The sequence below is a fragment of the Anguilla rostrata genome, chromosome 8 (genome assembly GCF_018555375.3).
Source record: "Anguilla rostrata isolate EN2019 chromosome 8, ASM1855537v3, whole genome shotgun sequence".
In the NCBI taxonomy this organism is placed as follows: Eukaryota; Metazoa; Chordata; class Actinopteri; order Anguilliformes; family Anguillidae; genus Anguilla; species Anguilla rostrata.
Window position 1 is genome coordinate 10835905 of NC_057940.1, and position 23582 is coordinate 10859486.

The 23582-nt window shown below is 46.3% G+C and overlaps 1 protein-coding gene across 1 annotated transcript in view; it reads left to right on the forward strand.

Annotated features, from left to right (window-relative positions):
• The window catches only part of LOC135260782 (cadherin-2-like), a 63867-nt gene extending 44257 nt beyond the window's left edge, over window positions 1-19610 (forward strand). Inside the window, exons 3-12 of the mRNA XM_064346317.1 lie at window positions 6426-6646; window positions 11178-11339; window positions 12121-12276; window positions 13206-13350; window positions 13935-14107; window positions 15691-15828; window positions 16599-16784; window positions 17097-17350; window positions 17525-17667; window positions 19332-19610. Of these exons, the coding sequence (XP_064202387.1) occupies window positions 6426-6646; window positions 11178-11339; window positions 12121-12276; window positions 13206-13350; window positions 13935-14107; window positions 15691-15828; window positions 16599-16784; window positions 17097-17350; window positions 17525-17667; window positions 19332-19573 (1820 nt within the window). The 3' untranslated portion in view covers window positions 19574-19610. The remainder of the gene's footprint in view (window positions 1-6425; window positions 6647-11177; window positions 11340-12120; window positions 12277-13205; window positions 13351-13934; window positions 14108-15690; window positions 15829-16598; window positions 16785-17096; window positions 17351-17524; window positions 17668-19331) is intronic.
• Window positions 19611-23582: the final 3972 nt, after the last annotated feature.

Below are 23582 nucleotides of genomic sequence, written 5' to 3' on the forward strand. Positions count from 1 at the left end.
GCACGGGCCTTCTGTCAATCTCAGTACTAGTTTGCATCGTGCTCTCATACGTGTCTGGGTGATGCGTTGGTGTGTTCGTGTGAGTGCGCGTGTGAGCGTGCGTGTACTTTTTTGTGTGCTTGTTTATGCGTGTCTGCACAACGTTTGGATGCACGCCACTGGCCCGCACCTCGCGGTCTTCCTTCTTAGGGACGTGACTTTGACTTCTCGTGGAGCGGTCCTCAGTCGGAAAAGGTCCAGAAGCTTGAATCAGTGATGCTGCCCGGCGCCTTTGAAGTGGTGTGCATTAGCCTGCGTCCTCAAGGGCCTCGTCCGTCCGCGGAAGTGCCGCGGTCTCGGAGTCTCGGCCGCAGCGGTAAACGGCTTGCATTACGCTGAGAGGCCGCTGTCTAATGGCAGAAGCACCACTGCAGCGAATTCATTTCAAAAGCAACGGCTCTGAAGAAATCCGTATTGATTTTTTTTGTAATGCTTTATGTATGTATGTGTATATATATATACATAATTGTAGTTAAATTGCTGAGTAGGGAGAGCAAAGGGATCTCCACAGAGAAATGCATAAGCTATGTAATTTGCACTTTGTTTCCTTCATTAATCATGAGGGCATAATTCCTAAATGTGTGTACAGTGCTCGCGTAGCAAGAGAAGAGCCAGGTTTCCCTGGAGGACACTGACTCAGTGGTTCTCTTCTTGATGCAGGACTGGCCAGCTATAGAACGTATTGCAGATAAACGCAATATTTTTAGTGCCGGGGCAAGGCTTGAAGTCTGGCTGCCTGAAGCGTGAAGTGCCAAAGATGATATTCTTTTTGTCATTTATGACATTTGGAATGTGTTTTTTGAACCCCTCTTTTGCTTAATTAGTTGCCAACAAATGTCTTAGCTTAGTCAATGGTGGGTCTGCTGTCTTAGCTGCTAGCTTGGTTGCTAGGCTGCTGATAGACCTCTGGTCTAATCGAGAGTCTCGAAGGAGAAAATAAAATCGAGTAAAACCAGAGGATTTGAGCTCAAACAATCCTAACTGCAAGCGTTAAAGATGGGTGTCTTACCTGTGTTCCTGCTTTTTAAAAAAAAAAATTTTTTTATGGTGTTGAGAGCGAAGTATTGCAGCGCGGAAAGTGCACACGTCTCTCCGTGCGGGGTCGTTTCTTGTGAATTCCCTTTGGCTGGGTCTTGTAATTGTCGAGCACATTCATCAAAGCGCCATTGTACCACCGGGGAGTTGTGCACGCAGATACCAGCGGGCGACATGCCTTTGACACGCCATTAGCTAACGTCGGATGGCGGCCTCACAGACCGGGAACAATTCCATTTCTCCCCCCCCACCCCCCACCCCCTTCACTGTGAATATATTTGTATTTTGTGGGGGACGATGTTCTGGGGGGTTCTGGAATTTGAAGCCACAGCAATTTCAGAAAGCGTCGGTTAGATCGGCTCCTGTCTCGGTGCCTTCGCGCCGCCGGGAGGGGAAGTAAAGCGAAGGAAGTTGATATTTCCAGAGACTTGAGCTCGGTTGTTTTGTGTTTGTCGAGATTAATCGTGCCGCGAGCGGCTGCATCGGGTTATCCGTTTGAGTAGTGCGCGTGGGTTTTCAGCACACGCTCGTCAGAAATGTATTCGGCGCAAACCTGGAAAGGTCTGCCTATCCGACGGACCTGAGAACTTCATTGATGGATCACCTGTATAGTCCATTTGGCTTTTTCTCAGCTGAAGTCTGGATAAAATGATACAGGCAGGGCATATCCATTTTTATTACAGAGATTGATCTTTCCCATCTAGATGTAAGGAGCAACACTTTTTCCAAGCTTTTTCACGTTATGTGGGGAGGTAGAGAAATGGCCTTTTCTGCTCTGGAGTGCTTTTCTATTTAATTTTTTGTTGTGTGTTTTTTTTTCTTCCTCAAAATGTATTGAGTTTTTTGAAATTTCGACTCTCAATTAAATCCAACAGTGACTGGTTTAGCTTTCATAAAAATGATCTCACCAAACTGTTTGTGAAGAAAGTGAAACAAAACACTATAATTGCATTGTCTAAATCAAAGTTGAGCAAAAATTGATTGACCTAAAACCAGCACAATGTGTATTAAAATTTAAACAGCTCGCCGTGTTCCGTTTGGACCACAAATTAAACAAATCACCAACACCCCGTTCCCCCTTCCCCCCCACCATGCAGTTTTAGTCAGCCGCGTCACATGACCTCCCCCAACACAGACAAAGGGCACTTCAGAGGTTAGCGAAGTTTTGTGTTTGTGAGCGGGTGGGGCTTAAGCCCTGAATGAGACCACTGAATCAGAGGTAATTCTGGCTCTGGTTCGGACATTAAATCGCCATTTGTGCTGACGGCGGCGGTTCCTGTTTCCACAGTGCTGCATTGGCTATTCTACCACCCCCACCCCCGAACCAAAAGACCAAAAAGACCTTTATCTCCCGGACCATTACGACACGTCTAACGCACGGCGCTTTCGGGAAACCAAACGGCTCTACGACAATCGACAGAAAAATAAGACGATACGACAACAACAACACAAAAATTAATTAATGAAAAAAGCTTCTGTTGTGTTAATAAGGTGTAGTGTATATAGTGGGTATAAGACGTGTGTTCTCTCACTTCGAATGCACCTGCCCATGGCTGTTGGAACTCTCTCTCTCTCTGCCCTTGGGGGAATATCTGTGGCCATTGTGAGTGTGCTAGGTGCCTTCGGGTCCACCGTTGGTGGAAGGACTGCAGAAACTGGGCAGTTTCAGGTGATTCTAAAGGGACGAGCGGCAAGCCAATGTCACTAAGGCAAACCATCTCGAGGTTGCTAGCGCTGTCAAATTTTTATTGACTTTTTCGCCAGATTCTAACAACTTTTAACATGGCCGAAGCCAGCCCACGCATGTCATGCAACTCCATTTATTCTTCCTGTCAGGTTTTTTTTTTCTTCTCCCCTAGAAATCTCAGACAGACGGGAGAGTTCAATCTTTTTTTTTTTTTTTTAAAAGCTCCAGTCTTCCCCCTCCAGCAATGTAACTACTAAACCAAAAAAAAAAGAGAGAAAGTAAGAGAAAAAAAAGAGTTTTTTTTAGGGCAGGAGGTGGCTGCTCTCCGAGTAGCTGGCTCCAGCGCTCGTTACTGAAATATCCGGACAGCGCAGACAATGGTGGGCGGAGGATCGCACTGCAGCGACCTCTGAGCAATGCCCGGACGCGCTTAGCAACCATTATGGATGAGCTCGTAAACCATGGCTGAGGCAAAAGCCGTGGTAGTCAGGGTCTGCGTAAGAGCTGCAGCTATGAATGCGGCAGAGCCAAGAGCCAAGCCTATTCAGCGTATCACTACAAACAAAAGGGGGCAGGGAGGGTGGGAGGGGGTCGTTTAAATAAATAAAACGGTACGACAAGCGTTGGACGGTGGTGTGGAGAAGAATGTGCTGTAGTACCCTCTATGGGGTTTTCCTATAAACGTTGGCATGTTTCCAGTATCAGACTTATCCAACATGTGGCTGCAAATTGAGTCACATATTTTGTATGAACTCATTTTTTAGTGTTTTTATGATTTGTTTTCTATTTTGAAGCTTCCTATGCGATTTCAAATAGTCTTTTCCTGGTAGGTTCATGATTACAGTTCAAGGACGAATGTGGGGTCAAATCGTTTGTTGAACTATGAATCGCGCGTACGATTATTGCCGATGTGAAGCTGGCTACCTGTATTCGCAATGTCGGTTCGAACTGCCCCCTATTTCATTCATTCATTTATTTTTGAATAATGTTTTGGGTACAGCTCAGAGTGCCATTGGCAGGCTCATTAGAACCGACAGACAGGGCGGCGTGTACTAATTGCTATCAAACACTTCGTCCGGCTTCGTTCATCACGTGTGTCGGCGGCGTGAGGGACTTGTAGCCTCAAACAGACTCCTTTTCTCCGAGCCGCGGTATCGGCATGTGGAAAATGGGATTAGACACTGACTGAATTACGGCGGCACTTTATCTCCTCCTGCTCGGAGGGGCGATGAATAATTCAGCTCATTCCCAGCGATAGCACGGGCGGATTAAGCGCAGGGCCCTTTCTCCACGTTAAATAATTTCCCTCTCTCCGCGCCGTCCGCGGTGGCAGGGAAAAGCGGCAGACAGATGTGTGTTTTGTGACTCTGTATGTTAAATTATTCAAATTGCAGTCATTCACACCCATTCTATCAAAAAAGAAAAAAAAGGGCCCAGCGGTTGGTGGGCAGGCTTGTTAGTGTGCACTGCAGTGATAGCCTCTGAGTGGTCCACAGGGATCAGGGAGGCGGAGCTATTCATTTTGAAATGCTTTTTAGTTATATTCTTGAAAAATGAGCCTGACAATCTTAACAGAGAGTGTTTTCACAGGAGCACAGTTTAAGCCTTCTCACACTCATGAAAAAGCAACTTGTTTTTTTATAAATACATATTATCATGAAAGCATTGAAAATGTGTTGCTTACATAAATAAACAAACACCAAAGGCCTGTACTTAGGAGGGTTTGTAAGAGTTCACAATTGTAATGCGCTCAAATGCTTTTAAACTGTACCTTTCATCAGCACTTTCAGCATTTCTGCCATGCACACAGCCTTCTCCATCTATTATACTGCGCCTTCTCCAACTCTGAGACACATTTCTTTATTTTTTTTATTTTTACGAAGGGAGCTTTCAAGTTTTTTTTCTGCGGCTGTATGATAAAGCAGACTGGAAATGCATTTATGTTCACTTTGAGAGCGCGAGGCTGGCTCCCCATCTCTCTGACAACTCAGAGAATACAGCGCCCCCCACCCCACCCCACCCCACACCACCCCGCACCATTCAATTTCTACAGTAGTAAAAGAAAGGAGATAAATGAAGAAAGATTGGGAGAGAAGTGAAACGTTTTAAAAAACATGTCTGAGCTCAGCTAGGTGAGATTCAGGCAGGAGCTAAATTTGACATATTCTTCCTCCTGTTCGCCTTCCCCTTCAGTATGTTTAGGAACTGCCCTCAGAACTGCTTTTCTCTCGGCATTGAACTTCTCCTGCTGTGCTTTCTTCCAGGCTAGTTTTTAGATTGTTTCCATTTTTAGAAGGGAGGGGGGGCGGTTCTTCTGCATAGTGTTTTACTTTAACAGATGGAATCATCTCGGGCGGTGATCGCACATTGAAGAAATTGTAATAAAACGTATTTGTTTTCCCACTGACTGAGAGCTCCATCCGTCAGTCGGCAGATCCTTACTCAGCACGCAGCACTCCGGGTCAAACCTTTGATCCGGCGCTGCGCTCCGAGTCTACCCTGCATGACAAGCTTGCAGGCGTCGCACCCCGCGCATACTAAATACGCAGGAAGTGCTTAAGTGTCATTTGGCATTCTGGGAAGCGGGGAGAATCAGCAGTGCGCAAGGTCACTTTGCAAACAAGGCCGGGATCGATAGCGGTGAAAAGCGTCCACGGCTGACATAAATGATGCGTCTTGGATTGGGTATCCAGCTCATGGCATCCCCTCCTTTGTCAAATCTTCACCAGGCGCTCAAGAAATATATATCGAGTGGCAATAACTCTAGAACACAAGGACACACATTTCATTTTTTACCTGAGAGAGGGGTGGGGTGAGAACAGTAAGAACTGATCAAATATATATATATTTTTTTGTGAGGAATTTGATGCTGACCTTCTCTGACCTGTTGTAATTGTTTTCCCCATGAATGAAATAAAAATAATTTAGCCCTTGTGTCTGATGAGGCAAGGATTATTTACTCTGGGCACTGTGCTGGAGCGACTATGTAAGTGAAACAGACAGTGCTGGCACACAGACCATTACGTACATTATATTACAAACACTTAGCATACGCTCTTATCCAGGGCAACTTACAGAAGTGCAGAACATCAGTGTAACTCTCAGGAATACAAAAGAGCAATATAACCAAGACACAGAAGACCCATTTATATTCTATAAGTGCAAAGTGAACCAAACAGCCCGATAATTAGTATTGTAAACAAAAGTAAATACCACTAACCATTACACGCTATACCTATGACACACCAAAGGAAAACCAGAGAGAAATAAAGATGATAGCTAAGGAGGGTCAGAGGAGACCACTATCCTAAAAGCATTTCACAAAAGGAAAAAGGAGGTGAAATGCCATACATACTTCCTCTGGCAGATTTGAGCTTTTAGCAGTCTAAAACTCAGCGGTAGGTTGAATTTCAACATTTTCGACTGAGAGAAATGGCAAATTCAAAAATACCTTATTTTTAACTTATGACAAACAAGTCTGTAATTTGTAAAAAAAAAAAAAAAAAAAAAAGAAGAGCAGTACTGGTTACCCCCCTTCAAACCTTACCGACTCGAGTTCTGTGAGGTGTCCATGAAATGAATGTTCTTAATCTTAAACTTAGTCTGGCAATTTCTCTTAGTTTTGTTTGTAATCAGTTCCATTTTTTGTCTTTCCTCCTACCAGTGAGATTCCTCGACTGTGGAAAAAACAGACGGTTACGGTTCGAGATCAGTGATCCTGTCGACTTCCGAATAGAAGCTGATGGCCCGGTCTACGCTATCAAGGTTTTTCAAATATCAACCAATGGGAGCACGCATCTGATGGTCAAGGCCCAAGATGTAGACTCTCAGGAGCAGTGGCAGACGGAGGTGAAGCTGTCCTCAAAGACTGGCGTAAGTCAGCAGGTAAGACCACCGTTGCTCACGGTTTGTCACCTTTGTGCCTTCGTTTGTCCCTCCACGATTTTCCAGGAAAGGCAGTTTGACTCCTTTGCATTCTCCCATTTCGTGGTGACGCACACACCCAACACTTTCCTAAATTGCAGCAGGTGTTCCACGGATGGGTGCACAGGAACAGTGTGATAATTAGAACACAATGTGTTGATTCGATTTTCTGAAACCGCAACATGTACTGCACTGTGGTTTGTGGCGGGCTTGAACGGATGCAAAGTAGGTCAATGCACACAGGATTTCCTCATGTTTTATACAGCTATAGCCATCTCACTGGATGCTAGCCTCAGGCAGTGATTTAGCCTGTGTCCCTCGGTATGCAGTCAGGAGTAAACTACCCTTTTGACTTGCTGGCCTCTTGGTTTCTAGGAGTGAGAGCATGTGTCCCATGCATTAACATGACGTAGCTCATCTCACCCACCAGCCTCTGCCTGGGTGATGTAACGCAGCCATTTTGTGCCTTTTGTCTTGTTGACTTCTTAGTTTCAAGGTGTGTGCACATATGTCTCATGCATTAGCATGAGGTCGTTCATCTCACCCACTGGTATTTTGTAGCCCCAGGCATTTTGTGCCTTTTGCTTTGTTGACCTCTTGGTTTTGAGGTGCGTGTGAATGTGTCCCATGCATTAACATGACGTAGCTCATCTCACCCACCAGCCTCTGTCTGGGTGATGCAGGGCAGCCATTTTGTGCCTTTTGCCTGGTTGACCTTTTGGTTTCGAGATGTGTGTGAATGTGTCCTGTGCATTAGCATGAGGCAGCTGATCTCACCCACCAACCTCTGCCTGGGTAATGCAGAGCAGCCATTTTGTGCCTTTTGCCTTGTTGACTTCTTAGTTTCAAGGTGTGTGCACATATGTCTCATGCATTAGCATGAGGTAGTTCATCTCACCCACTGGTATTTTGTAGCCCCAGGCATTTTGTGCCAGAGCCACTTGGCACTCACCACATGAGAGATGAAGAGGGAGGTAATTATTAACTTGGGGACGGTTTTGGGGGCCAGATTTTGAGTTTTATGAGGTGTCACAGTTAGCTTGGACCTCAGTTTTAAAGTCTCACCTGAAAGCAGACAGCTCCGACAGCACAGTATCATCATCACTGCACTTTGACTTGGACTTCCTGTGCAGTGCAGAGCGAAGACCGCCTGCTGGTCCAACCACCAACACCAACTTAGTTTCCCCGGGAAGTCCCTTTCCCAGGAAGTTACATGAATTAACTGAGGCTAGTCTTGTTCCTTGTTTAGCTTCAGCCGCCAGGCAGGGGGAAGTCCCTGGGGTGGTGTTGGCTGGTGTTCGGTGGGGGGGGGAGTGCCTTTCCCTGCCTCACACCTCCACCGCAGCTGTCAATACTGTCCAGTGATTGACTGTGACAGCATTTCGTGGCTGCCTCCCTCATATTCCCATTAGCCTTCCTTCATAACAACTTCTCCTGTCAAACTGTGATAAGCAGCCTGCTGCGTTCTGTGAGGTCGACATCATCAGCAGGTCGTAATATATTCATTGGCTCCTGATGTAACTTACTGTTGCTTGCAAATCAATACAGATTAATAGGATCACAGAAACAATCGCGGGGAAATGGTGTACTGTCATGTTTCCTTTCATGACAAATGGCAAACGAGAGATTGCAAGGCTCTGAAAACCTTCCGAAAAAGGCTGATCACCTGAGCTGTGGTATTTGAAAAAAAAGAAGTTCAGTTTGACTGTTATTTGTAACAAGCAGCCAATCCACTCGACCATAAAAGTTATGCAGTTGGGAATAACTTCCCAGAGCAGTTTAAGCATCTGCTACCATAAGCTTTTGAGCTGGTGGCAGAATCACCATCTCTGTTTTCTCATTTACTACAGTGACTTCAATGAGTATGCGACTTTTAATGATACCATTTATCACCCTGCTCATTTGTTAAAGAAGAGTCTGCCATTTGCCAAGGCAAGGCAGTACCCACATTAATAAAAGACAAGCCTGCAGGACTTTTATCATAAATATATCCAATTCTAGATACAAGGTATAACTCAAGAACTTACTGTATATATGGAAGTACTTGTAATGCAGGCTTTTGCAATGCTCGCCAAACATCATGATGTTTTGTGGTACATGCTACAGAAAGGTTTTATTTTTTTAGCATTCACACATCTTTTTACAGTGGTGTCATAAATCATCACAAGGAGCCTGATCACATTAGCACAATTTTGCATTGACATAATGCAAGTAGCGGGTCTTCGGGACAGCTCGAATCGATGGCGAATAACGATCCATTCATTAGGGAGCAACCTCCCCCCCACCACCACCAGCCAACCAACCACCCTTTTCTGCCGGAAGACCACCTACCCACCAATCAGCACTGTGATCCGCCTGTGAATAATCTCACACGCTTCTCTCCATGTTGAATTAGCTTTCTATTTTTGTGTTTTTCAAGAGGTCCGTGTAAACATATGGTGCTAGAAGGCATAGCTGACATACGTAGCGTCTCCGTAACGAAGTCAAACGTTTCCTCATTTACTCCTGTAACAGATTTAAACCTAAAGTTCGCTGACCTGCAGTGTTTGTTCTGCTAGGAAGAGGGAGTACACTTTCTACATACCAGTCGTGTTCCTTCAAATGACCCATCTTTGGATTTCAGATTTCGTATAAATTCATCATCGCCTTTTAATTAGTGCAGATATTCAAGAAACAATGCCTGTGCTATTTACAAAAGGCCCATTGTGTTTTTAAGTCCTGGATTGGATAAGCATTTGCCTTTAACTTTGGCAACTTTTATTTACAATAAATGCTAATTTCAACTCATACATGAAGCTTGCCAAGTAATATTTAACACTTGCATGTCATTGTCAGAGTTAAGGGCAAGTGTAAGTGAGCCCAAGCTTATGCCTGCTTACACTGAGAATTGGTCCTCCCTGTGCTTATGTTATCATGCCAAATATATCTGTATTAGCACTGGAATATGTCACTGTTTACGGAATCATGATGGATTAATCTTTCTCAGCCACTTCGCATGTTCTCACTCGGTTCATATATATATATATATATATATATATATATATATCCTTCCAGAAGGACAAGTAAAAAATGAATCTGATGAAAACAAAATGACTGCATATGCACCCAAAGGGTTACCCCAAACTAATTTTTGGGGGGTCACAGGGATGGGGCCAGTGTACCTCTGCTGACTAAACACAAGTAGGATTGTCAAGCATCCGCCACCTTCCAAGATGGATGCCTGTTCCCAATATGCAAGCGGTTCTTCTCCATCCATCAGCCCCGACACCGCTCCCAAATAATTATGGCATTAATCCTGACCATTTTAATAGGGTCATAAAATATCTCCCAGTTCCCGTTGCTGGTATCTGTTCCACCCACCGGGGCGAAATTGAAACACGCGAAACGAAGGAAACGGAAAACGCGATTACTGTCAAAAACACGATTAGCGTCTGCGCATTGACAGATTTTAAAGACTCAAAATGGGGGAAGGTTTTGAGTCAAGCAGGAGGTAATTAATTTCTTTCTTTGTTTTCAGACTCTGAAGTGGTTTTAATCTTCAAATGCCCTTTCACAAATCCTTACTCATTTATAAATATAGTTATTGATTTATCACTACCCCCCCCCCCCCTCAAATTGACTTGGCTTGTCAGGTCCATGGTACAGAATGATCTTGTTGGGATATAGTCCCACCCCCACCAAAAAAAGAAAGAAAAAAGAAAAGAAATGCAAATTTGTGTCAGCCTTTTTTCTCACAGGGCCTTTCAGTTTTAAAAGTGTGCCACCGGAGGTAAGAGGTGGATGAAGGTATCTGCTGCAGAACGTGTTTGGGTTCATAGGTTCAGTTGGACAGGAGAAGCTCTGCAAACTGCCGCAAGATGGCTGCTTCATTGGGCAGCGAGTACAAAGGCACTGAATGCCCCCCCCCCCCCCCGATTTGAAGACCCATCATGACTGCCACACGCCACTACGAATTACGAGAGAAGGAAGATAATAAGCGTGGGGCATGAAATATATATTCCCTTTCGTTCTCTTTCTCTTGTAAGTCAGAGAGTTGCACTTCAGTCAGGGAAGCTGACAGGGAGCCTCAGCGAGCACTTTGTGATGCTTTGAAAAGAACAGAGGAAGCAGTCTAGAGTGTCTGGAGCCTGCTTGTTTTGTGGAGGGAAATGAAGGGAGTCGGTACACTGTGCCGGGGCCGGCGAGCGTCGGTAACCTCTCACCTGTCAAACAGAGATAAGTATGATAAACTGCGCCCAGCCACCTTGTCGAGTTACGTCAGTTCGTGGCGGTGCTTCCGTCACGTAGGGTTTGGTGCTGTGCTCAGAGTCTGTGTCTCCCCTTTTAAAATGCTTTTTTAACTTTTCAATTCTTGCTTTTAATCCATCTCAGGTATGGTGCATTCCAGATTCCGTTTGGTTAAAATTTATCATAAAATGTATTAAAGGTCCCATGTTGTTTATTATTATTATTATTATTATTAGCTGCAGCATAACTGATTTTGTCCTTGCAGGATGGGCCAGCCACACCTCAGCAAATCCCGGAGATCCTATTTCCACGGCAACAGCAGGCTAATGGCGGCGGCTTCCTGAAACGCATGAAGAGAGACTGGGTCATCCCCCCCATCAACGTCCCCGAGAACTCCAGGGGTCCCTTCCCCCAGGAGCTCGTCAGGGTGAGGGCAGACACCGTACCCCCTTACCCCCAAAACACCTGCCTCAGCCTCTCTTTTTTCACTACACACTGCTATAGGGCCTTGCATTCGGGGTCATGTTGCACGGGATATATGAAAAGATGCAAAAAGGCCACCCAGAGTACATCGGTTACACTGACTGTAGCAGATCCCCCAAGCTGATCCTCCCTGCTGTGTCTCATAAACATAGACAGTCTATGCAACTGGCACTCGGTGGCACGCTAGTAAAACAGGGAGGGGGGGTACATAAGGGGGGTGGGGCATAGAGGGTTGGGGGTAAAGAGGAAAATAATATTCATTTGATTTCCTGTCTGGACGTGTTAAGTCATCGGCACCATCTGTACATATTTAATCCCTGGAATTAATGGGATATTAATGGGGTGGTTTGGCTGACGTCGACGGGAGAGAAGGCCAGAGGTCCCTGGTCTGGGAAGTGCAGAGGACTTGCACATTGAGGTTAGAATAGAGGAGGGAAAAAAATACAATTAACCTCCCAGTCTGAGGGAAAAATTCCTCTCTTTTACTATATCAGCGGGAGGCTGCTTTGCCAACAAGAGCTTGGTGCATTGTGGGACACCGGGGGTCCACCATTAATCCAGTTCGACACCAGTAATTAATTTATCTACAGGTTTCGATTTCAACCGTGTTATTCGCAAGAGGAATAAATACAGCTTGTGTTACAGTGCCACCCCGCACCCTTCTTTCTCCCCCCTCCTCTCCCTCTCCCTCTCTCTCTCCCTCCTCTGTGATCCGTCTCTCTCAGATCCGGTCCGACCACGATAAAAGCCGCTCGCTCCGCTACAGCGTCACCGGCCCCGGGGCCGACCAGCCCCCCACCGGGATCTTCATCATTAATCCAATTTCGGGAGAAGTGTCCGTGACCAAGCCTCTGGATCGGGAGCAGATATCCAACTTTCACGTAAGAGCCAAACCCCCCCCCCACCATAATCTTTCTCAGGGGCACACCAGTCCCTCTTGATCCACGCAGGAGACGGGATGCGGTACGTGGAATGTGGAGGGGAGTGGTGGTGGGGGGGCGGGGGGGTGCGGTGTTGGAGGGCCAGAGATATGAGTCCGGGCCATGGGCCCACGTTTGATTGTTCATTTTCTGTTACCTCCAGTCCCCCACACCCCCCCCCCGCAGTGAGCAGTAATCCTCTCCCAGCCGTGTACCGCATTCCTCCGGCTAGGCCTTTGTAGTCCGAGCGTGAGCTCCCCAATGTGTAAAATGAGGGCCGGGACAGCCGTGGCTGTGACCAGTGTGTGCCTGCCCTGCCTGCTTCTACCCCACTGTGAGAAAGGGAGAGAGAGAGCAAGAAGAAGAAAAAAAAGGAGAGCTTGAAAAAAAAACTGATGGCTAGACATGGGCATGACACGTTCATACTTGTTTTATTAAATGAGATTTGATCATATGCTAAGCAATGTGCTTTTATTTTATGGGATCCTACACAATGCATGTTGTGCTAACGATGGGCAAAAGTCAGAGCCAGAGTTTTTTGTTGAGCATAGACCTTGGGGGTGATGGGAGGTGGGAAGGGGGGGGGGGGGTGTGAGTGAGTAAATCGAAGGATTGTTGCAGTGTGGAGAGGAATAGAATAGAATAGAATATTGCTCTCAGAACTGTTCTTTGAAGAACCCGGGAAAGGCATGGAAGAGATAGATGGTTTTTTTTTTTTTTACATTCCTTTGCTGCAAAAGCGTGAATTGGAAATAGCCATAACACCTGCCCACAACCCCCTGTTCACAACCCCACACCTTGCATTGCACTGCTGGGAAAATGCACAAGGGTCATTTTTTCGGTACCGTTCTTCTAACCCCCCCCGCCGCCCTCCCTCGCCCCCCACACAGTTGAGGGCCCACGCGGTCGACCTGAACGGCAACCAGGTGGAGAACCCCATCGACATCGTGATCAACGTCATCGACATGAACGACAACCGGCCCGAGTTCATCCACCAGATCTGGAACGGGACGGTGCCCGAGGGGTCCAAGCCCGGTAAGGGGAACCGCTGCGCCCCCCAATCGGTCTCACCAGCCGCCGTCTGAATAATGCTTCGCGCTTCATCTCATGCCAGTTTCCTTTGAACGGATGTTCCGGACTCTATTTCATTACGTGTGACTGCCTGGAGCAAGCCTTACCGTTTTTAATGCTTGCGCGCCCTGTAATAAGGGTCTGTGAGTTTGGTGGCTACGGTGATTAATATAAAGTAAGTGCTAGATTTGAAGAAGAACTCAACTTTAAGGACAATGTAGTATGTGAGACTGAATATCCCCGGAAAATCAGTTTCAAATGACAAAGAGCTTTGAACCTAGCTGTGGTCCGTAGGATAAATACGTGATTCATCTTGCTCCGTCTCAACAAGTTCACGATTAGAAATGATTGAATATGCTCAGTGCATAAAAATAATGTATCACTCCAAGGAACTGTATCGTAATAATATCCATTTTGAAAGCGAATGTGGTCGCTCATATTGAACTCTTTGTGTCGTAATTGTGCAGTAGACTCTCTTTCCCATGCCCAAATGAAAGTTCCCCCTGGAGGATGAATTGAGTCGTATTGTATTGTGTCGCATTGCGCAGGGACCTTCGTGATGACGGTCACGTCGATGGACAAGGACGACCCCAAGACGGCCAACGGGATGCTGCGTTACAAGATCCTGTCCCAGAATCCCGACAGCCCCGCCTCCAACATGTTCACCATTAACAACCAGACAGGAGGCATCATCACCGTGGCAGCAGGGCTGGACCGAGAGGTAAAAGCCTGCAGCTATTCGCCAGTGGAATATAAGCCAAATTAAACAGGCATTCGCAGGAGCTATGGGGAAACCTGGATATTCATCCAGGTGGTCAGGAGCTTTACTACTACTACTACTACTACTACTACTACTAATAATAATAATACTACTAATAATAATACTAATAATAATAATAATAATATCACCTCCACTACCACTGCTGCTACTATTACTATATAGGGTTATCTTTAAGGAAGGCTAATCATGTAGTGCAGTGAGATAACAGATATGGGGAGAGTGAATGAATTATAATTCCAATTATCCTGTAACTTCCTCGGTACAGAAGCCAGACCTTTGCGGTAATTGTGTAATCACTGAGGGTAGCTTTCGGTGGTAATGAGCCAGGTCCACATGCTTTCCACTGTTCATTTACAGTCCTTCTATTTATATTTGTGCCGGATCAAGATGGCCCTTTTTGCAGTTAATTTGAACGGCGCTTATTTCATTTATTTATTTATATGTTTATTTTTAAATAGCAAATAAAGCAAACGAGCGGTTATTCTGCGCCTCCGTTTGCAATCTGTTTCAAAGCCAGTGAGCCGGGGTCGACTCTTCCTGATTAATGTGATCAGGTGACTTTGGCGAATGACCCGCACACTTCCATTTACGTACGCTTAAAAAACACATGTGCTTGATTGAACCCCTGAATGTTGCATTTGTGCTGCTAAGACGTCAAAGCGCATCATTTAATTGGCTTTCCTTGCTTGCAGAATAGAAAAAAAGGAAGAAAAAAAACATAAATAAATAAATTATATTAATAATGAACAAATGTTCAGGGGATGTGATATTGGGTAAGCTTCCGTTCAATATGTTTCGCCTCAGGCTGTGCGTTGTAGGTGGAAACCTGTGGTGAAAGGCTGTCACGTGAAAAATAAATAAAAAAAACTCATAATAATTTTCCTTGTTCTTAATTCCATAGCAACTGGTAGCTTAAGAGTTTGTTGCTGGAAGGGATGGGTCAGTAAATGCAGCGTCTCTCAGAAGGCCCTGGGTTATTAAACAAACAAGAAGCCCAGAATTCCCTCGTTGTCTCCTCCTATCACCTCTGCTCATAATGTAAATTAATGAGGAAATTTACCTATTTATTTGCATGTGTTTTAAAGGCCCCAGGTAAACAGGTCCGCAATTAAAACAGCGAAGAGAAATGAGGCCTAATCCTCCACAAGATGGCCGTATTATTCATTTTAAGGGTTATTAATTTTCACCTGTGTCCCCTGATTGCGCATTGTTTTCTCATTGTTTTCTCACTGTTCTCTCTCGGTCTCTCTCTCTCTCTCGTATAAGGTGTGACTAAAATAAATACAGTATATTGTGTCCGACACCGCTGCGTTGTGAAATACTTATGACTCAGAGACAGATGAGAGGGGGGTCGGGAAGTCAAAGACTTGTTATGAAGACATCAACAGAAACCAGACGAGGGTCAAAGATAATGTCAGCACAGGACGCTGTGAATAAACCCGGTTAATATACAAACCTATCTGTCTCTCCGCCTCTCTCTCTCTCTCTCCCTCTCTTCTGCTATCTCTGACCCCGCTTTTCAGAAAGTGCCACAGTACACCTTAATAATTCAGGCCACCGACATGGAGGGGAACCCGATGTACGGGCTGTCCAACACGGCGACGGCCGTCATCAAAGTCACAGACATCAACGACAACCCTCCGGAGTTCACCGCCGACACCGTGAGTAAACTTCGGGGCTTTTTTTGTTTTTGTTTGTTTGTTGTTGTTGTTCTTTTGTTTTGTCTGGTTTTGTTTTGTTTGTTTGTTTACTGTATTTTGACTTATTCGTTCGCGCGCGAAACAAACGAAAGATAAATCCGCGTACCTTCGGAGGCTTTGCGGAGCTGCTCGGTGCGGAACTCTTGAAGACGGGATCACAGGCTGCTGTGGCGCTCCCGTCCCCACATTTGAGCGCGATCCTGTCACTTCAAAGAGCCGGAGAGATGCGCACAGCCACCAGTGAATCCGCCGATACCTTTTTTCTGGAGGATATAATTCATTGTACATCATTTGTTGTCAGCGGTTGTTCCACAGAGGAAAGTCAAAGCCTCAGTAAGGAAACGCTGCAGAATAGCAGACCTGCTAGTGGGACTGATAATAATAATAAAAAAAACACACACACACATTGTGTACATTCTGAGAACAGCTGTGCTTATTTACTGCGCATTCTGCCTGAAGTGGAGCTCAAGAGGCCTAAGGGGTCAGCAGCAGGTCAAACAGAGCGTTCTGTAGCCTGCTCGCCTGCCTGCTTGTGGTTCAGTCTCGTTCAGCTCCCTCCCACTCGACTGAAGGACGGTGCTTCAGCCCTCCAAGCACAGCAGAGTGCGGCCCTGGCACTTTCAAAGAGCCGTCGATGCGCGCGAAGACCTCGCGGCCCCTCGACCGATCTTTCGATGGGCGGACGCGAGAGAAGCTAGCCGCTAGTCCTGACTGTGTGTTTCCCTGCGCAGTTCACGGGGCAAGTGCCCGAGAACAAGGTGGGCGTGACCGTGGCCAACCTCGCCGTGACGGACAAGGACCAGCCCAACACGCCGGCCTGGAACGCCGTGTACAAGATCACCGGCGGCGACCCCACGGGCCGCTTCTCCATCCCCACCGACCCCACCACTAACGAGGGCCTCGTCACCGTCGTCAAGGTGAGGAAGCACCCTAAAAGAACCTTATCTCATCTGTCTTTCTGCATGTGTGTGCGCGTGTGTCTGTCTGTCTGTCTGTGCATGTATGCGCATGTATCTGTATGTGTGTGTGTGTGTGTGTGTGTGTGTGTGTGCACGCGTGTGTGCATGTGTATGCGCATGTATCTGTATGTGTGTGTGTGTGTGTGTCTGTATGTATGTGTGTGTGTGCAAATGCCTCCGAGGTTCTGCTGTGAATGGGAGTCGATCTCTCCTCATCGACCAATCAGACATCACCCCACATCACCCCTCCGTTCTCTTGCCCCTCGTCAGCCGATTGACTACGAGACCAGCAGGACCTTCGTGCTCACCGTGGTGGCGGAGAACGAGGCGTCCCTGGCCAGGGGCATCCACCTTCCCCGCCAGTCCACCGCCACTGTCTCCATCAAGGTCATCGACGTCAACGAGAGCCCGTACTTCGAGCCCAACCCAAAGATGATGAAGATAGAGGAAGGCCAGCCGGCCGAGTCGGTGCTGAACACCTTCACCGCCCAGGACCCGGACCGCTTCATGACTCAGACCATACGGTAAAGCCCCGCCCCTCAGTTAGGGTCCACTGAGCCCGCTTAATTCTGCCTTACATCTGTCTGAACATCTTTATTTTTCATTTTTGAAGTCTATCTTCAATGGCAAAGCTACATGTTTTTTTTAATCTCCTCAGGAAAATCTCATATTTTTGCCTTTTGTCTTTCGTTTTTCAGATACTCCAAACTGTCCGATCCAGCGAACTGGCTCAGAATCGACCCCGCCAACGGGCAGATATCCACCATCGCCATGCTGGACAGGGAGTCGCCATACGTGAAAAACAACTACTACAACGCCACTTTCCTGGCTACAGACAACGGTGCGTGTCTGACCTGTTGTGCTTGCGTGCGCATATACCTTCAAATTTAACACATATCCTTGCCCATGCTCACTCACTACATACAAACCACACGCCACATACGATTCACACAGCTGGATATTTAACTGAAGCAGCTCACGTGAAGTTCCTTGCTCGGGGGTAAAACAGCAGCAGTCAGCTTGGATACTGCACCCTCTGAATTACACAAAACCGCCTCCTGTTTGCATTTCTGTCGCAGGGAATCAAATGGTTTTAGTTTCAAATCCCAGAAGGGACTTGGAGGGCATCCGTTCACCGTGTAGATTGTCTAACGGTCGCTAATGGGGAGAAAAAAAGATATGTTATAGTTAATAGTCTGGTGTACGGCGTGATGTGTCATTTGAGGGGTAATATGATACAGTGGTTAAACTGCAAATTAAGCGGTAGTCTGGTATACAAGTTAATGTGCATTACTGGTAACCGCAATGTCGCATGATTCTCAGATTACGCTTTGGCACTCTATGCAAAGTGCCTTGAGTGCATATATATATATTTACAGCTTTATGAATTGATAAATTTGGATACCAATATGAAACCCTGGCTTAATATAGTGTTAGTTAATAATAGTCATAATATAGTGGTAGCATCTTAATGGTAATATCATGATAGTACTTTAATGGTAGTCTTAATATAGTGGTAGCCTTATAATGTTAGTCATAATAAAGGGGTAGTACCTTACTGGTAGTTGTAATACAGGGGTAGTGTCTTAATGATAAACACAATGTACAAAAATGTAGTGGCAAAATGTAGTGGCAGTTCAATTCATGTTATCGTATTCCAATCATAAGCTTGCTATAGCGATAGAGTTATAGCCATGTTAATCGTAATAACAAGCGACGGGGTTGCTTTTTTATATCTGTGGCACTCGGGCTTGTTACAGGTCCCATGCATGTTTACATGCGCGACGCACGCCAGCTTTAGCGTAGCCAGCCGCCCTGGCTAATCGGCGCGCAGTGGATGACTGGGTCCTTTGAGCCGCGGTCGCGGGGATGAATGCACAGAGGCTCGGCCCAGACCCCTCCTGCTGCGTCTGAAGTGGCTTTAGTATTCTCTCCGTGTAGCCGCGCCGCGGAGGCAGATGCCTCTGGATTCATCCCGCCCCCCCGCCCTCGAGATGGGCTCGTCAGATTGTGATTAGATACATCGCGTCCCTCTGATCGCTCAACTGAGCGGCCTGTTTTCGCACAGGCGCTCGCCTTTAACGCACGCCGAGCTCTGCTCCCGCAGTTATTGGGAGCAGTCGCGATGCGGAGACGTTTCTTTTGAACGTTCTCTGCTTTAAAAATGAAACGAAGCAAATCAGCCCCGACTTCAAATCACGTAAAGCAAACAACGGCGCGCAGTTATTTGCTTCTGTGCTCGTGTGTGTGTGTGTGTAAATTTAATTTGGTTGATTGCTGATCTCGCCAAACAGTCTTGTTTGTGAATCAAAGCAAATATCCGCATCAGTGTTTAATTGTTAAGTCGAAGCTGAGGACAGATAAATGTTGATTCCTATTTCATTAGTGGAACAGCAGACTTAAAAGTTTTGATGGTGATTTGTCAGCTGTTTGCAAGTTTGCTTGGAGCTCTCTGCAGCAGAGGGGCTCATCTGGTCATGTGACTTGGCCCCTCCCCTTTTACAGGCGTCCCTCCAGCGAGCGGGACGGGCACTCTGCAGATCGTCCTGCTGGACCTCAACGACAACGCCCCGCACGTCTTCCCCCCGGACGTGGAAGTGTGCGAGAAGCCCGAGCCCAACGCCATCAACATCACCGCCGTCGACCACGACCTCAACCCTAACGCGGGGCCCTTCGCCTTTGAGCTGGCCCTCCGGCCCCCCGACATCCGCAAGAACTGGACCATCACCCGGCTGAGCGGTACGTAGGGATTCTCTGCGCCCCATACCGTGCATTTTCTGGGGGGGTTGGGGGGTTGGGGGTGGGGGGGGTTATATCGCCAGGAGAATGAAGAGTTTCCAGAGCGCAGGACTGCGGGCTAGGTCATGTATTAAAAGCAGCAGCCTCCCTTGTCAGTCTCGTAAACGTACAGTACTTTGAGTCTGACCAGTCTGACACTCTGTGAGATAACGCTCCCCGAGTGCAGACATTGTGCAAAGGTCAAAAGCCCCATGGTCAGTAACTTCTGACAGACCACAATCTCATGTAGGAGGAGCTCTGACTGGAGGCACCGATTCAGCCCAACACTGCAACTGACCAATAACAAAACACTATATAAAGCGGTGCACAACCAATCAGATTCCAGGAACCTAATCGTGTTAAGTGTAACATGCCTTCACAGAGGCGGTAGAGATGCTGTCTACGGCTGAGATTATGGAATTAGAGCCTCGGGAGGGTCCAGTCTTATCTGAAAAGGGTGCAGGTTTGTGTTTCAGTCCACGACTAAGACATCTGATTCTCCATATCAGGGTCCTGACTGAAGACCACGATTAGTTAATTAGTTGAGTCAGGTGTCGTAGCACAGGGCTAAAATAACAACCTGCGCCCACATTGGCTCTTTTCAGATAAGATGGGACACCCCTGCTCCAGGCTGAGGGTAACAAATGATGATCCTAAATGGGCTGAATGGGCTGTTCTCCTCATTGTCTATTTTTATGGGAGTTTTTTTTTTTTTTTTTTTACCAATGGGAGAGCATGGCTTCATGGCCAGCCAGTGGAGGGTGGGCTCCCCCTCTGGTTCCTCCAGAGATTTATTTCCATCTGAGAGTTTTTTCTCTCCTCTGAGGGTTCTTCTCCCCACTGGGAGGATTTTTTTTTTTTTTTTTTTTTTTACCTCATGTGCTCGCTTTTTGTGTGTTCACTCCTGGTTTTTGCTCGATTTTTGCTCGGATCTTGTTCTTGCTCTCTTTTTGCTGTTTTTCTGCCACTTGGTAAAGCATCCTTGTGACAGTTTTCTGCAAAATTTTATTTGATGAAGCCCACAGCAGGAGGAGCTGGAATGTTCTGGTGGTCCCTGGCTGCTGTTCACCACTCAGCTTCGGTCTCAAGAAGGAAATGCTGTAGTGAGTTCATGCTAGCCAGTCACTGTTAATACATAACAGTGACCAGCTGTGGTGCAATCAGAGACCCCCGGGGTGTTCAAGTCCAGGCCTGGCACAGTACTAGATACCCTGTACCCCAGGGGCGTCCAGTCTTATCCAAAAAGAGCCCATGTAGGCGCAAGATTTTGTCTTAGCCCAGAGCTAAGAGACCTGATTCTGTTTATCAATATACTGGTGTGAAGACCACGATTAGTTAATCAGTTGAGTCAGATTACAGAAAGCTGTGGTTCATGCATGTCAGCCAGTCGCTGTCAATTCATAACAGATCCACCCATTTCAGGGTTTGTGAAGCCACCCCCAGAGGAAGTTGCCTCACCTGAATTGTTTCTGTAAGTTTTCAGCGCTGAAGTTGTGACAGGTATGGCGCATTAAAAACGGTAGCCTCCGCCTGAACCTGGAAGAGAGCTTCTGGAAAGCGAAATAAATCAGACTATATATTTTTCTTCTTTTTGCGAAGACTATTCAGTGATGAATTTCTTAAAGACCTGACGTGTCACTGTTGGTAAACTGCTGTAAACCAAAGAGAATAAATATTTTGACTGGGTGACATCTGCATGGATTTTGAGAAAGGGGTGGGTGGATATTTCATGCCACTTTACTTTAAGCCGCTTTATTAAGAACTATAAGGAGATTTATAAGCTTGAAACCTAAATCCCTACTAAAATATTGCTGGAGAAAAGCATGACGATGCGATTTTCAGGTATGAATTCAAATGTGTGCACTTCTCCAAGGATAATCAGATTACCTCTTTACCGGCCTATGCGCTATTATTATTCTATGATCCTTTAACAGATAAGCACTTTTGCACATTGATTTTGTCAGTTACTTCTGAATTTCTTCACTGCTTTCTTGAGACATGTCATGAATGCCTTTTGATGATTACAAACCAATGGCTTATAGAAACAGCAAACATGAAACAAAAGTACAGGTCTGTTGCACACCAGCACGCTTTTGTTTTTTTACACGATTTTACTCTAGTGCTAATAACAGATCTTACACCACACTCAATATCGTTATTTCGTTATTTATACAGTAATAACTTATGTTATTAATTATAACAATAATTATTTTTGTTGTCTTTAACCCTTGAGCGACTTGTTGTTTTAGTGCATTTGAAGCATTGTGCAGACACGCAAACGGCACACATTTAAGCAGACAAACTGAAATAATACTCACAGTTGCTCTGAACAGGGATGACTGGTGGAAGTCACCACTGCCCATGTGTGCACAAACCACGTCAAGAGCAAAATGTGCGTGTGTATGTGTGTGCGTGCATGTGTGTGTATGCGTGTGTGTGTATGTGTGTGCGTGCGTGTGTGTGTATGTGTGTGCGTGCACATGTGTGTGTGTGTGCGTGTGCGTGTGCGTGTGTACAGGGCTTACCAGGAGATAGCTGTGGGGTTTTAGCTGTGTTTTAATCAAAGCGAATCAATCAGTCAGTTAAATTTAATATACTTATGGCTGCAGAGGAATCATTATGGAGTTGTTCATGTAGTGCATTATGGGTAAAGCGTGTGCTACAGCAGATGTAGCACTAATTGGCTGGAAAAAGCAGAAGAGTAGAGTAGACAGTATGAATAGACTGCAAATGACCTGAGCCCGGGTGATGGTGCGAGAGCGTGTTAGGATAAGAGCCAGCATGCGGCGGGCAGCGCTAGGTAGACGGTAAGAAACAGGAAAAAGCAAACGTAGATGACAGCTTATTTCACGCATGACATTATTATTGTTATTATTACACCGTCACCTGCGCGGTAACGATGGCAACGTTGAGGTGAGCGGGTGGAAATTTGCGGTGAGTGCTTGGGCTCGTCGCGTCTGAACTGCCCGGGCTTCTTGTGCGTCGGGTCGCCAGACTCTACATCACAGCAGCCTCAATTAGATCAGAACACAGCGGCCCGAGAGCTTCCCCACATATCACCGCTGTCCTTAAGTCATTTCTGCGGCTCCCTGTTAAGCTCAGGGTCCAATTACAAAAGTGTTGCTCGCAGCCTATAAAGCATTTTGGCCACTGACCTTCACACGGGCAGGATCGGATTGGACTTCACGTTTCCGGGCTCACCCTGGGCTCCACTGTTTATTTTTTATTTTTTTGGGGGGGGGGTGGGGGGGGGTTGTTTTGTTTTGGTAGTTAAAAAAATCTGATCAAAAATCAGACAAAAGATAAAATCAATGTGAAATATAAATAAACCTAGTAAATAAACTCTCCATCTTTCTATCAATTTCTCTCTCCCTCGTCTCTCTCTCCCTCCTCTGATCTCCTCTCCCTCTCTCTCTCTTCTCTCTCTCTCTCTCTTCTCTCTCCCCTCTCTCCTCTCCCCTCTCTCTCAGGTGTTATCTCTTGAGCCTGACTCTCCTGGGCGTGATTATGCCCATCTCTACCGACTGGCTGTCCTGAGAAGCGGCTATGCGTGAGGTTGCCATCATCACAACGGGAAACCTGCCGATGTCGAGCGCATCCTACGCGGGGAGGTGGCCAGGCGCCATCACGCGCCCCGCTGACGCATCATCACCTCCCGAGCCCATCATCGCCACCTGCTCTGCCATCATCCCCTGAGGTCCTCAAAATACATCACCACAGCGCACTTAGCCCAGCATAGGCCCTTAACACATTACCATACTTGTGTGGATCTGAGATGAACTGTACCCCAAAAGAAATTCTGATGGGTTCCGCAAATAATAAGACATCATGCCTGGGTCTGACTTTAAGCTCTGGATCATGAGATAGAAAAAAATACAAATAGTAAAAATGTGTTTAATTAAATTTCCTGTTCTCTCTCTCTCGCCATGTTCTCTCTTTCCTTCCCCTCTCTCTGACTTGCATAAATCTCCCCCCCTG